We start from the raw sequence: 15,768 nt of genomic DNA, 5'->3' as shown, positions 1-15,768 counted from the left end.
ATTTACGTATTTTGCAACACTGTTATTTTCCCGTTTATTACTGCAAAGCTTATTTGAAACATCTGTATTGTATAGAGCTCCAGTCAGCAAAACAAAACATCCTTCCGATGACGTTAGTTTCAAAGTTGTGTTAAAAATATTCACAAAACCTTAGCATAAAAAAGTTATTGAACTTTTTATTTATTTATTTATTTTTACTGAAAAGTTTCAGTCGGTCTTCCTTCTAATGTTTTTAAAATGTTAACGTTATGTGTGAATTTGAGAGAACATGCAAAAGTAACGTTAACTTCCTATAATGTTTCCAAAACGAAAAAAAGTTTATATAAAAAAGCTTTTTTTAAGCATTTAAACCTGGACATTTTGAGCGTTCAAACTTATATATGCTATAATTAATTTTATCCTTATAACTATTCATAATTCATAATCCTTATACCCATAATAATACATAGGGTATTATTTATAATGCAGTCTGGGGGTTTGCATAAAGCGAATGTGTATGACAAACTTGTATATAAATATACATATGTAAATCTCAAAGCTAATTATCAAGTATAACCCATACAGAGGTCAATGAACAGCCTAAATCTAAAACCCGGTTTGCTGTAAAGTTTAAACCTGTTCGAAAAGTGTGCCAGTAGTTCTGAGTCTTTCATTGGCTCCCTGGGTACATCCGGGTACTGCAGCACAGCCAACCTATGAGGCCAAAGACACCAATATGGCGGAGGTAAGCTGGATAGCTGGAAAAAGTATTCGATTTTAAATCCATCTCTTTAACGATTTACTGTGATAGTTGTTGTTTTCGTTGATATATATGCGTAAAAGTAGATCCTGGTATATATACTCCGGGGTATATAGTAATAATTGTTTGAAACCGACGGTAGTAAACCGGGTTTAAATGAAGAGTGATCTATCAGGATCGGAAAGGCCTCTGAATCTCATCCCCGTTAGCTCACAGGAAGAAAAAAAAACAAACAAACAAGATATATTCGCCTGTAATTAATACATTGCTCGATATAATTATCATTTTCATGACGCATTTGCCTTCATCCTGTTTTAATATAATGCATGTTGGATATTAATTTGCTGGAAAGGTTTGTTTATGGCGCGAGTCGATGGGTTTTTGCAGTGTATAGAGAGGATGACAGCAGTCGTATCGAGACGATGGCTGTTTGGTCTCTGTCATTAATGTAGTTTTGATGGATTGATAAGTAGTTAAGCATTATTAATTTTCATGAGGACAATATTTAAAAGAGATACAGGCTTCTATTTACATTGATGTACATTTACTGCCGTGGGTTTTACTATAAATGTTGGCGCGCAAACGATATAAAATGTAATATTCATTCGGTTTTATTCTTTCTAATGCTCATCATTGCACTGTAATGTATTTTGCATAATGTGATAACCCCCCACACACACACTTTTTTAATTTGTCTGTCTGTACAGGCTTCCTTTGGGAGTTCGAGCCCTGGTAGGCCTCATTTTCATTTTTTAAAGTGTATTATTATTATTGTTATTATTATTATTATTCGCATTATCATCATCTTAGTAGTATTGAAGTTAATAGTTGACCAAACAATATTTTTTCAATAGCCAATGCTGATACATGTAAGGATATACATAAAATGTAATTATATACAATAAAATGTGCAAAATATTGGCGTGCAGCGAACATTTATTTTACACAATATTTACTCAAAAATGTTCTGAAAAATACTTCAAAAAATTTACTAACCCATTAGGTAATCATAATATTTTAGGGTTGCTTGGCATTTGTACAAATTTTCTATAATGTTCTATTTAACGTTCAAAATCAGTCAATACATTTTTTCCCCCCAGTTGGCTCATTGTCCTCAGAGGATCACGACTTTGATCCAACAGCTGAGATGTTAATTCATGAGTATGACGATGAGAGAACTTTGGAGGAGGAAGAGCTTTTGGAGGAAGAGAAGAATTTCAGTGCGGAATTGTCAGACCTGGAGAGGGTAATGTATATTCATAACAATCCACTATTTCCTCATTAAAAACTGTATGCATCATGTTGTAACCTCTGGATAATAAGGGCAATATTTCTGTGTTGTGACACATTTCCTTTTTTCTTTTTTTTTTTTGGATAGGAGGGGAACATGCCAATCGAGGAGTTGTTGGCTATGTATCGTTATGAGGCGTCAGCCAGTACGGGGGCGGGATCTAGCATGGACAGTTCCTCTGTTGAACTAGCTGATGATCTGCCTGACATGACTCTGGATAAGGTAATTGACATGATTTTGTTTCAGAGCCAGGGGAAATTGTCAACAAAAATTATACGATAAAATCACTAATGGTGTTCTGTTGCAGGAGGAGATAGCAAAAGATCTCTTGTCAGGAGATTATGAGGAGGAGACCCAGTCCTCTGCTGATGACCTGACCCCTTCTGTCACCTCCCACGAGGCCACAGACTTCTTCCCTAGAACACTCAGATGTGAGGAGACACATTACACTCCTTTACTAGTACAGTTTACATGTCTTTTATATAATACTAAACTGTCCATGTTTGCTCTATCACTATAGGGGGTGTTTATAGTTTAATAATTTTTATTTATTATAAAAAAATTTCCACATCGAAAGTGATAAGTGGTCATAATTAAGTTTTTTACACTTTAAGCATAACAGGCAGACTGCATGGAAAATGTAATATCTTAAGTAACTGTAATATGACCCCTTTAAGTATGTTTTTGTCCTTTTAAAGGTATCTGTAAATGTATTTAATGAACTGAATATTTTTTATTTATTTTTCTAGCCAACGCAATATATGATGGTGATAAAGAATCGGAGGGGGAGGAGGATGGTGTAAGCAGTGAAGATTCTAGAAAGGTTAGTCTCATTATTTTCTCAATTAGGGCTGCTAAGTTAACATGTTAATTAGATTAATTATGGTGAAAAATCTTTATTAATGCATTTGGTGCACTTGCCCCGCCCCAGACCTATGTGGGTCTGGGTCATGACATTTCATACAGTTGACAAATATGAGGCAGGGCAACAACTCACTGCGTGATGGAGCCTATAGAATGTAGTTAGAATGTCCTTAAAATCAAGATATGGTGCAAAAATGCCCCTGTTTGAGTTTCTCATATTTACATTATATAGGCTAGTTAAGCATTATCACGCGCGCAATGGTCTAAGTGCAATATCACACGAATGCAAATGTGATCTTAGTCAACAGTTCAGTAAGTAAGAAGTTAATATTGTGTTATAAGACAGAGTGTTGTCTGTTTTGCTCAATCGTGCCAACGATTAATTTAAAGACAAAGCAGAACGGTTCTTCCCTGAGCAACACACAGTGTCATTTCATATCACAATGCACATTTTGAAAGAATTGGGTGAACCATTTGGCGCACTGAACCATTTGCCATAGGTGCATTGGATTTGAAGCGGCGCTTCACAGACCTGGTGTATGACATCAAAGTTCTGCAAGATTGAACAAAAGCACATGTCACATACCCATCGGTCTGATGGTGATGATCTGCTTTAAGTTGAACAAGCCTAATGATTCAATGAACCATTCATAAAAAACTGTTAACTTCACTCCTGAATGAATCAGTCATTTGAACAAATCAAATTGACTCGATTACTTAAACATTAAGACATTTACCACCACCTACTGGCAGTTTTAGTTTATTATTTAGAGTATCATTTTATTAAATAAATAATTTCATATTTCCATAGTAGTAATAATATTAAAATAAATTATTAAAAGGTATAGTTAACCCACCCAAATGCTGTGTCATCATTTACTCACCCTCATGGTCCAAAAGATTATAGTATGTAATACATTTTATCAAACAAAATATTTCTTGCTGAAGCTACTTTTTGTAATGTCTGTTTGATGCTTTACAACAACAATGACTTTTGGGAGTCATTTCTCAGCCAAATTTGATGTGCAACTAATTAGATTAATTAATTGCCACATCGTGTAATTAATTAGATAAAACATTTTAATCGTTTACCAGCCCCAATGAATACAGTTGCATCGAAAACAGTGGTATTAAATTTTCAGTATTGTTTGATGACACACAGAATTTATTTAAAAATAGAAATCTTTTGCTTATTATGAATGTGTTTTCTGTCAGTTTTGATTAATTTAATGCATCCTTGCTAAATAAAATTATTAACTAAAAGTATATTAATATAATAAAATATATATAAATCATTATTTATATAAAAGTGAATTATTAATTGTTTTTGCTCTAAAACATAGGAAATAATGGTCGGATCTCAGTATCAAGCAGAAGTTCCAGTTGGGCTTAGCCACTATAATGATGATGAAAAAGGTGAGTTGTATTTAAACTTTTTAGTGTAAACTTTAAATGAAATGATCTGTAATTAACTTTAAAATGATTGCAATAATTGTAAATGACCATTTTTAATGTGTGTTGTTTAAAGCGTACGAGGAGGAAGATCAGCTGCTGTGGTGTCCTGACGTGCTGTCAGAGTGTAAAGTGAAAGACTACCTCAGAGAAGCGCTGTCACAGTCTACAGACGACAGTACAGAAAATTCCACACCTGAACACATACGAGATAACGAACAGGTCTGTGCTTTCTAAATACTTTCATTAATTAATATAGTTAATGTGGAAATCTTGTGCCAATGTGAGAGGTGCTGCTAGGGTTTTAATTGCTTTTTTTTCTATGACCTCCTTTCTAGGCCTTGTTTGAGCTTTTGAAATGTAATTTTGACACCCGTGAGGCACTGACGCGATACCGCAGTAATGTGAAGACTTTGAAAGGTAGGCTGTTCAGTACATGACCAGCTTGAAATCTTTTGTACCTGTAATGGCATAAATGTTCACTTCTCTTTATCTTGTTTCAATAGAAGAATCCCCATCGTGGTCAGAGGATGAATGTAGAAACTTTGAACATGCGCTGCAGGTTTATGAGAAAAACTTCCATCTTATTCAGAAACACAAGGCAAGTAACGTTACGTTTCACACTTCACCTTTATCTTTTAGGTCTTTTGAATGTCTATTCTCATTGCTTTTTCTTTTCTATTCAGGTTCAGACCCGGACTGTAGCAGAATGTGTGGCTTTTTATTATATATGGAAAAAGTCTGAACGTTTTGATTACTTTGCTCAACAAAACCGATTTGGCAAAAAGAAGTACAGTTGTTACCCGGGTGTGACGTAAGTACTGGGATGTGTAATTATTGGTCCTTGTGCTTGTATGTAAATTAAAGTGTTGGGCTCAACTGTGCTGGCTTCCTCTGCAGAGACCTGATGGACAGGCTGGTGGACGAGGCGGAGGGTCTGGGGGTGGACAGCTCATCATCGGTGTGCTCAGCAGGAGCTGGGGGACGGATGGAGGCATCGGCAGAGCAACAGCTCGGCCTGCTCAACTCCATCACTGCCAGTGACCTCACAGGTGAGCTCAGCTGCCACGGTAGTCTAGATTCATGAAGAAATGATTTTTATGAACCTGTGTTTTTGAAACACAGCCCAGTTCTTTAGACTAATTTCCTGAAAATCATGAAACATGTACGGTTTGAATATAGATGGATCCTTAGGAAGCTAAAGGGTTAGTTCACCCAAAAATGAAAATTCTGTCATTTAATTACTCACCCTCATGTCGTTCCAAACCAGTAAGAGCTCCGCAGATACGTTTTTATGCTTTGATTTGAAGGTAAACAATGTATCTGCATAGTCCAGCTGACACAGAACAGCACATACAAAAAGTAATCTAGTCACTTCGTAAAATTACAGTTGAACCCCAGATGTCACATGGATTATTTTACCGATCTCTTTGCTACATTTTTGGCCCTTGATCATGTTAATTACTTTTGCTGTCTATGGGAGGGTCAGAGAGCTGTCAGAATGCATCAAAATATCTTTATTTGTGTTTTGAAGATGAACCGAGGTCTTGTGGGTTTATAATGACAATATGGTGAGTAATTTAATGACAGAATTTTCATTTTTGGGGGAACTATCCCTTTAAAGGAATCATTCATGCAAAACTGCTTTGTACTCACCCTACGGCCATCAAAGATGTAGAGATGTTTGTTTCATCATCTTAACAGATTTGGAGAAACAACTACATCACTTAATCAACTATGAATTCTTTGTAGTGAATGGGTGCCATCGGAGTCTAAATAGCTGATAAAAACATCACAATAATCCACAACTCCAGTTCATCAATTCATCTTGTGAAGTGAAAAGCTGTGTTTGTAAGAAACTGATCAGTTATCCATCATTAAGTCCAACTGAAATCAAAATTGACCATATTTACTTTGTTTGCCTAAATTGATCATTTTCTGGTGAACAATTCACCCATGCAAGTCAATTTCAACCCAACGTTACCTTCGTAATCTTTAATCAAAATCTGAAAATGCCCCTCCCCTCTGCATTGGAGGACTTTCCCTGATGACGTAGGTTTGATGGTTTGAGTGTCCGCTTAGCATCCGTGACCACGACCCTCCAACTGACAGTAGACTGGCTGCCTGTGTGTTTGCTAACATTGACAGCGCGTGAAAGGAGAGATGGCGAGGAGGTGCATTTTTGGTTGTGGCACTCACGAAACACCTCCCATTCCCTAAAATTCAGAGAGGTCATGGATGTGCTCGAAGCACTTCATGCGTGACCAGACCTGCCAACATGTACGCATTTTTCGTACTCTGCACGCATTTTGACCCATAAGTACGCTTGTACGATTCGCTGCTCTCTAGGTACGCATTTTGTTGCTTCTCGCATTTCGCCGATTTCAGTTTCTATGCAATCTATGACGCTGATTCTGCCGTTGATCCACAGCGTGTAAGTGGAGTGAAAAGCTTTCGGCCAATCAGAGCGGTGCATGTTAACCCGCCGCCCACCTGCCCCTCCTATCCACAAGCTTAGTTGGCAGTTATAAAAGTGGTGGAATGGCTTGAAATCTAGAAGGTTTTAGACAGGCCAGGTGCTGATGAATGTAAGATAAAGGTAACACTTCGGCTATGTTTAGCATAATTGAATTTATGAACATTAAAAATGACCTTGACATCATAACAAGCAGTCCAGCTGTGACGAGCTCAGTTCACGCGTTCATGTAGGCTAACACGTAAGGGGGGCGCTGCCAATAACGCACCTAAAAGCTGTCACAAAGAACAGGCAGAAGTAATGATTATGAATATTTTATGAATATAATTATTAATAAACAAGTGTTTTCTGTATCAATGTCGTGTCGACTGCAAAGATAGTTAACGATGCTGTCTCGCTATCTTCGCAGTAGTGAGCGCGCCAGAGAAATGCACATTTCATACGGATTAACGTTACATAAGCAGAGAGCAGTCTGTTTTCTTTCGTTTTGAATTGTTCTTCTGTTCAACCCTCTTGAGTCGGTTAATGCTTATACGCGTTATGAGTCATTTTCTCCTGATAACCCCGAAAAGAACTTAAATTACACTTTCAGTTTTGATCGTACAGATAAGATCAATACATCAATCAAATCTGTAAAGGGTCTACTTTTATTTGTATACAGACATAATAAAAACAAAACTTTGTGCACTTGTAAAATAAAGATAACAAACAAGGTGTGCTGTCTGCAACCTTTGTCTGCGCTGATCTTCATTTACAAACACGTCATTAAAATGAACTGTAACTCCGTGAATACTCAACGAAGAGACACGAGAGATATATCTATAGAAAGCCTGACATGTCTACTTTTAAACTAAATGAGTGCTGCCGAAAATATTCTGTGATAAAGTAATCCATATGAAAACAACGCGATGTCCGTTTTTCACATCTCCCTTCATTATCTTCTAATTCGACCACGCCCCTGCGCTGAACGCTCTATTCAGATTCTAATGTTAAATAAAAACATTTTTTATTTTACTGTTTGCTTCGCGATAAGAGGAATAAGATATAACTTAAGTCTCTTATTATTTATTTATATACTTGTACTAGTTTCCACATAACGTGTAAACATTTTACTAGTTAGACTTTTTCCAAACTATAATTCCTGACTAAATATATAATCAAGTGAAACATTATGAAGTTTCAATAACAATATGCAATACTATACCATTCAAAAGCTTGATGTAAATAATATAAACGTAACAAATAAATGTAACGGTAACAAATGTAAAAAACAATGCTGTTCTTTCAATTTATCCCCCCGAAAAAAACTGAAAAAAAAATATTCTCCGCTCTTTTCAACATTAATAATAATCTATTAATATGAGCACAGAGATGTTTAGTTCTCTAGTGACAAGAAAAGTCATGATTGCCTCCAAAGGCAGCATTTGTTACAAAAAGACTTTCACTGATGCACTACTTAAAAAAGCCAAATCTGCAACCTTTAACAAGTTAAACAAAGCAAAAGTTTAAACACTATGCATATAAAATTATAAAAAAAATTGTTGTTTGTTTTTAGCAAACTGATTTATATTGATAACTGCTGGTTTTGCACATTTATTTAATGTTTTGATTTATTTATTTAGAAAGAATGTCCTCAGTTTACTTTTATTTCTGACAAGATATTCAGGTGGAAGAAGTTTCCATGGGCTATGCCTCCTGTACAAAATGTTCGGAGTGATTGCAGTAATTGTATAACATTTATGGTCTACTTGTATATGTTATGGAGTAACTTATAAATCTTAATTGGTGAAAGGATATTATGTGTATAATATGTATTATAGTGTTAGGTATCTCATAGGTTTCATTAGGTGTGTGTGCAATGGTGGAGCATACATTGGCGGTGGGCTGTCAGGTTCTCGCGTGTGTGCGTGCGTGGGGGGGGTTGTAGTACTCATAAAATTTCTTCAAGGTTGGCAGGTATGGAATGCTTCAAAAATTGGACAGAACACGAAATGGGGTTTGTGAGATATGTCATTAACAGATAACGCGGTCCTGTCAGTGTACACTGTTGGTACCTTACAAAGTTTGACGGTAAGTGAAACTAGCTAAAACAAAACTCTTGAGACGTTGAACATCATTTAGGGCTGCCAACATAACTTTTTTAGATCCAATAAGGTGCTAGTTGGAAAATAAAGCCACGCCCACTATTTTTCCTCATTTAGTATTCCGTTTCTCTCGGAAATGTCACAACACTGGGGAAAAAAATGCATTTGCAGCTTCCAGTTCACACTGACTTTAACTTCAGATGACTCCTCTAGCCATAATAGTGTTTTCACCAGTAAAAAAGCCATCTTGACTAAATCAGGAGAGAAATGTGCATAGATCAAGGTCCCTTTACAAGCGAAAATGGTCTAAAACAAATGTTGGTGGATTTTGATGTGAGAGGACTAGAGGAAACTGGAAGAAGTGTTGGATTATCGTAATGTTTTTATTAGCCGTCTGGACTCATTCTGACAGCATCCATTGGTAAGCAAATGTAATGCTAAATTTTGAATTTGAAAGGCTCATCTACATGTATAGAGGGTAAGTAAATTTTCAACAAATGTTGGAGCATCGCTTCATTTAACTCCCATAATTTCATAATTTTAGTAAAAATTTTAACATTAAGCAAAAACATTTTGTGAATATTAGCAAGATTTTCCTTATACATCCCTGTTTTTCCCCAAACATATCTCAAAATTGCTTGCTTCCTTTTTGTTTTTGCAGCCATTAGTAACAGCGTAGCAACTGTGTGCAATGGTCCAGGAGACATAAGCTGTTTAGACTCCCCGTACTTCCCCCCTCTGGAGAGTTTACACCGAGGAGCCCTGAACCATGATGATCAGCTCAACTATGCTACAAATGGAGACAGCGGCTGCCTCAACATGCTGGATTCTGGCTTCTACCGCTCAGACCTGGGCCAGATCAATGTGTGCAGCACCAAAGACTGCGAACGGCCCTCCAAGAGGCTCAAGATGAGCCTTTCGGAGTCCTTCATCAACGACGTGTCTGTTACTAACCTGGACTTCGAGGGCAGATGCGCACATCGCATTACAGGCGCCACAATGGCGGTGTCTGTCACAGACTTCAGCAGCATAGCTAACACCGAAACGAATGGTTTTCTCGGCTCACATTCACGACACCAGCATCACACTGCACTTCAGTCTGACTGACTCTCTTCTGCCATCCAGACACACATTCATCCGCTCACTGACTATTAGTTATTTTTTAAATAAAAAAAAAAAAAAACTATATATATATATGAACATACTTTTTGGTCTTTTTTTTTTTTTGTAATATGACATCAGTGATGTCTTTATTGTACAGAGCTAAGAAATCTTGATTTCTCAAGAGTTTAAATAGCCATTTATTTTTCTGGTCCTTCAGATATTTAATATCCTTTTTGTCTTTGGCGATACACAGTTAAACCTAAATGCTGGAGCAGAGAGCCGTGGTCTCTTACTGTACTCATCCCAACACCTGCATCTTTAACTTTTACTGTCTCGCAGTGTTGTCGCTGTCACCGAAACAGCATCTTTTGTTGTTGATGTTTTAGGATTTTTCATGTATGTGTGTGTTTCAAAACTTTTCAAAGTACTTTTTTTCAGTTTACACCACCCGAGATAGACTAAGCCTTGGGAAATGTAGCATTTTGTATATCAGGAAACTGGCTTTTGTAACTGAAAATAGTGATGACTGATGCTTTTTCTCCTATTTTTCCCCCTTTTATATTTTGCTTATTTCTTAAGTAGCATGACTGAAATGAACACCGATTGAATCTTTCTTGAACTGCGCACTGTAAAAATATGGTATTCTAGTCCCCAAGTTTTCTTTTTGCCCAAGATTTGGCACTCAAATAATAATGTAAGCTTCAATATCATTATATTATAGATTGGCTCTATAGGGCAGTCATCTGCACTTGACAGTATTATCATTAGTTGTGTGTAAATATTAAGACTGTGGAAAGTGATGTTTATGATTCCCTTTTGAGCTACTGAAGCTATTTAAATGCTACTCATTACTACCACAGGTTATTTTTTTACAAATCCGTAACTTCTGCTAGTGCTCTAAACTGCAGGCGCTTTAGTACAGATTAAACCAGTGTTATTTTTATTTTCAGCTATGCATTGTGTATATTTTGTAGCTGCCAAGGGTACTTAGAACACCTGAATATTAATTGAGCTAATTGTTAATCACTCTTTACCTCTCTTTATGTTAAGCTCACTGTCTTAAGTTCTTTACCATTGTTGTATATTGTATGCATGAAGCAGATTGGACTCTTGTTGATGCTTTTGACATATAATTGCCAAAAAGCAGTCAGCTTGCCGCGCTGTATCAAAACCGATACTGCCTCAGAGTTCGAGTCCTTCCTGCTATTTGCATTTTGAAACAATTTACCATGGAATTAATTTGTATACTAAAAGCCCTGACTTTAATTAGGGCAATGCAGAATGATGAAAAAATGGTCTTATGGCAATAATATGTAGATATGTATAGGTTGTTGTACTTCTTTAAGTCTTACAATATTCATAGCTTATTTTGGTCTTTGTTTTGTTTACTGCAGTAAGAGACGTCAAAAAAATGCATGCTGATTTTTATTTTATTTTGTTTGAGAGAGAGATGAAAAATTGTAGAAATGGAAATAATTTACGGACACTCCCATTTAAACCCATTTGTTCATCTCTTTGCTCAGTAGACTGAGGAGTTTCATTTGTTCACCGTGATTCTTACTCCTGATCCTTAATGGCTGCTATTAGTAATGTGAAGAGTCTATTTTCTATTGAAAGCACTGCAGTTGCAATTATAAGTTGAGTTGAAAGTCTTGTGCATCTACATTGTTAATACATCGAGAAGTACTTGTTAGTAGCATGTTTGGAGCTGCGAATACAGACGATGATCAAAATTGATGCCATTATTCCTTGACGGGGGTTAGAAAGCATTACAAAGTGTTTTACTCTGTCAGGTTTTTTTTTGTTCAAAATATTTTCAGTATCTACATCTAGCAGAGAACTTTATCATGCTCAACATACAAATGTAGTACATGGTGCTCATATAAAAAGTTTTTATTTTCATACTTTTAAGTGTGTGCTCCTACTATTATGTATTAGTACTTTTTATAAATGATACAGTAAATTACAGCTTTGCTGAAGTACATTTATCCCCAAATATTTGCAGATTGTTTCAATTTAAAGACAAACTAAAATAACAGAATGTACAGGTTGTTTTGACCTTTAGAATTAAATATTTTACAGCTTAAAAATATTGAGAGAAGTTTAGTAAATTGTCCTCAGTGGATTTGGGTGTGTGATTGTGCTTTATATATTTAATTTAGAATTTTAAAGGAATTATTAAATAGAGGTTTTCACAGCGGGTGAGGGGGGGGGGGGGTGACTGGTAAAATTTGTGAATAAAACCAACAAATCCTATAAATGTATATCCATATATACAGACAATCATAAGTAATTACAGAATTATTCAGATTTCTCTAATGTTTATAAAATATGTACATATAATTGTATTGCTTTTTGTTTGGTTTTTCATTATTTTGTATTTTTGTTGTACTTTATTACTTGGTGTAAAAAGTTCTAGAAATAAAAGCCCTGGAAACAAATGTGTGGTAATTTGACTGACAATAATAAAATGACATCCCACTCAAGTACCGTATATATATATATATATATATATATATATATATATATATATATATATATAAAGATGGTTATGGCTTAATAAAGCCAAAAAAAAATTGCAACAAGCTTTCAAAAATTTGTAAATATTTTAATTGTTCAGTTTCACAATACTTCTAGTGATCCATTTTGTTTAGACTGGTAGAATATCCTGGCACTCAGATTAGTGCTTTTCTCTGAATCAGAATAAATAATGCAATGGAAGAGGAAATTCATGATGGTCATTAGAGGTGCGCATTTTAATGTAAATACAGAGCACCTAAATAATGAAACAACCAAGCACAGGCTTTACAGCTGTCAAATATTATGTATGTACAATAAAACTAATTTAATCAGTTTGGTTTGCCGTATAACATATCATGAACTCTTATGCTGAAAAAAATGTCAGGCAACTGATTTTGACAATAGAATCTGATTGAATGAACCGGACCAGATAACAGTCACTCTGGCCCTCCACGCTGAAAGAAAAAAAAAAAAAAAAACTATTATCAGTGGTTTGTCCAGTTTCATGTCCATTTTTGTTTACTACTCTTGTCATAATTTTGTCTGTTTAGCTTCAGAACAGTTTTACAGAATATTTAATCAAAAACCCAAATTGTTATTTATTGTCATTTCAAATTAAAGTGAACAATAACCTGGATGTACTCCATTTCATCTAACGCAAGGGTTCTTCTGCGGTATTTGTGAGGGAGATCTCGAACTACGTCGATGCTGTCAGGGTTGCCGGGCAGTCGGCTGACAGGTCCCGGTGGTCTGGGTGGAGGTGATATTGATGCTGTAGGTGGAGGTGCGGACGGGGAGATCTGTGGGAGACTGGTTGCAAGCACCTTCAGTGCCTCTTGTACTGCAAATACAGCACACGGAAAATGTGTTATCAACAAAGAAGTGGTGAGCCAGCTTTAATGTTTGCTATCATGACATTAAAAAAAATTATTGGTTGTCGTCTTAATTTTACTGCACGTTCTATAATTTTGCATTCTGGAGACTAAAACTTCTAATGTATTAAACAAATAAAAATAATGTAGCTCTCAAAATAATGGATTAGCTAAATTCAATGACAGCAACATATGGGCTTGTTACTGACCGTTTGGCCTAGGGATGCCCTTCCGATCTGGAAATTTTATTAAAGGTGCATGAGGTCGCACAACCTGCAAATGAATAAATCTAATGAGAGCAGTAAAACAAAACAGGTGTGCACAAGTGACTTGTCTACAAGGTTTTAAAAAGGTAAATGTCAGACTTTCTAACCTTTATTTAAGACCTTAAGATTTTTAAGCCCTTTCCCCAACCCCCAAAGTCTTGTTTTAAGTGAATTTGTTCAAAATAAAGAACAAATATCTGCTAGTGAGCTTAGAAAAAAATGTAATAAATAAAAGGAAAAAGTGTTTTCACATCCCAATGATAGATATTTGTTCTCGTTTTAATCATAAACCGGTGTCATTATGTTCAAATTTCAGAAAACCAGACTTCATATCTCTTTTTTGCATCTTTCAGACACCAAGACATAATGCTTTATACTTTTTATATTTTTCACAATATATGTAACATTCAATGCCATGACTGACTTTTTATGACTTTAGGCTCTGAATTAAGATGTTTTAAGGCTTTACATTTTTGGCAAAGTGAATTCAAACTCTTTAAGTCTTAATTAACCTCCAGAAACTCTGCATGTATGCTTCGGCTGTACTCAATTCTTAATGTGCTCTTGAGATGGCGTTGGGGTTTACAGGAAAGAAATATACAGAGGAGATACTTGGTTTGCCCACAAGGGCATATGTCAAACTAGGAGAATCGATGCGTTTTGGTTAAGTAAAAACACTCAAGATCAAAATTACTAAATCCTTGGCAGATAAGTGATCATCGTTTCAACAACCCACCCATATGAACGAGATGTCTCAAAACAATCAGTGTACAAGCAGAAGCGAGTGTTTACCTGCACGACCCGACTGGCAGCTGCCATCTTGCCACTCACTTTGCTTCCCATGACGACATCCGATCACTGCTTCCGGTTCAGACAACACCACACCGTGAATGCATTAGCAACCTGAAGAGGGCGCGGTAGTATTATAACTCAACGCCGCAAACAAGCAGCGATGGGAAGTCAGACGAGGGCATGTAAGGACTATCATTAAAGGACCATTAATGCTTAAATGTTAACTACAACATTTAATAACTACAATCGTTACCTTTACTGATAAAGTGCGAGTCAAAGAAGCGGTCACATTACTGAATCATATAGAATGAACTTGAAATGGCTGTCAATTCACGGACAAGTAACGTACATGTGAATTTATCTAATTAATGAACTTTGATATCACACATTAATAAAACATTACAGCAGCAACACGCTGAGTTAATTTATTATAGCATAGCTCGTCCTGCTAACATTCATCACAAGCTGTTCTAAAATAACGTTACATTTCAAATCTAGAATATAGAGCCACGCCTAATAATAAGCACAACAAACATAACTTACAGTCTTACCAACAAGACGCTATCTAGTATTGTATTTTAACCTTATTTTCCCATGTTGACCTCCGAAACACAGTGAACACCGTGCTGATGGTGGCCTTTGACGGCTCAAGCTTAGATGCAGGTGGGCGGGGTCTCGTGGATCACATTGATCACGTGACAGTCAGATGACGCCAAGACTTTCCTCCCGGCGGCAGCTTCAGTAGAGCTGGAAGTGATACTGGGCATGCGCACACCAATACAGCGTCTATATATATATATATATATATATATATATATATATATATATATATATATATATATATATATATATATATATATATATATATATATATATATATAATTATTGTAAGGGATAGGTTTAGGGTTGGGGTATGACGTTAATAGAACACAGGTGGAAGATTAATTTCATTGTTCGTTTCCGGTCGGAGCTGTATCCCTCCTAGCCAGATTCATCACCCATGTGCGTAGGATATACAGTAGGTGGCGGTAATACACCGGAGTGAACGGCCATTGAACAAAAAGAAGAAGACTGGTTTGAAGTCGCGCGGCTTGGAGGCTTACAATTAAAAAAAGTAATATTAGTAAACAAAAGCAGCAACAGAAAGAACGAGAAGTGCAACGGAAAGTTGTTCCAATACGCTTGGTTGGTTGGTGTAGTTTTCAAAATCCTTATACGGTTATTGTAAACAACTGGGGAAGTCAAATGATTTCAATGTTTATACGGCGCGGGAGAACATTGGACATATTCAAAGCTCATTTGACAGCC

At 36.1% G+C, this 15,768-nt stretch overlaps 2 protein-coding genes across 10 annotated transcripts; one reads left to right on the top strand and one right to left on the bottom strand.

Moving 5' to 3' along the window:
- Positions 1-633: 633 nt before the first annotated feature.
- On the top strand, positions 634-12,451 carry mier3b (mesoderm induction early response 1, family member 3 b). Of its 4 annotated transcripts, none has more exons than XM_059503921.1 (13): positions 634-724; positions 1,447-1,471; positions 1,840-1,985; positions 2,118-2,252; positions 2,338-2,461; positions 2,780-2,853; positions 4,238-4,310; positions 4,423-4,568; positions 4,685-4,766; positions 4,856-4,947; positions 5,033-5,160; positions 5,247-5,398; positions 9,568-12,451. In XM_059503921.1, the coding sequence occupies exons 1-13, from the start codon at positions 716-718 to the stop codon at positions 10,011-10,013; spliced, it is 1,632 nt and encodes a 543-aa protein (XP_059359904.1). In that variant the 5' UTR covers positions 634-715; the 3' UTR covers positions 10,014-12,451. The 4 variants fall into 4 exon arrangements, with proteins under 4 accessions (XP_059359904.1, XP_059359903.1, XP_059359906.1 ...); XM_059503920.1 differs by having other exon boundaries at positions 4,853-4,947; XM_059503923.1 differs by having other exon boundaries at positions 723-746; positions 4,853-4,947.
- Positions 12,452-12,597: 146 nt separating this feature from the next.
- mrps36 (mitochondrial ribosomal protein S36) lies at positions 12,598-15,112 on the bottom strand. Of its 6 annotated transcripts, none has more exons than XM_059502854.1 (5): positions 15,012-15,112; positions 14,461-14,526; positions 13,612-13,675; positions 13,163-13,371; positions 12,598-12,985 (listed from the first exon to the last, which is right to left on the bottom strand). In XM_059502854.1, the coding sequence occupies exons 2-5, from the start codon at positions 14,509-14,511 to the stop codon at positions 12,968-12,970; spliced, it is 342 nt and encodes a 113-aa protein (XP_059358837.1). In that variant the 5' UTR covers positions 14,512-14,526; positions 15,012-15,112; the 3' UTR covers positions 12,598-12,967. The 6 variants fall into 6 exon arrangements, with proteins under 6 accessions (XP_059358837.1, XP_059358839.1, XP_059358838.1 ...); XM_059502856.1 differs by having other exon boundaries at positions 14,461-14,529; positions 15,012-15,098; XM_059502855.1 differs by having other exon boundaries at positions 14,461-14,571; positions 15,012-15,096.
- Positions 15,113-15,768: the final 656 nt, after the last annotated feature.

The sequence above is a fragment of the Carassius carassius genome, chromosome 21 (assembly GCF_963082965.1).
Source record: "Carassius carassius chromosome 21, fCarCar2.1, whole genome shotgun sequence".
NCBI lineage: Eukaryota > Metazoa > Chordata > Actinopteri > Cypriniformes > Cyprinidae > Carassius > Carassius carassius.
Note: the sequence above shows the minus strand (reverse complement) of the source record. Positions and strands in the feature narration are given on the sequence as shown.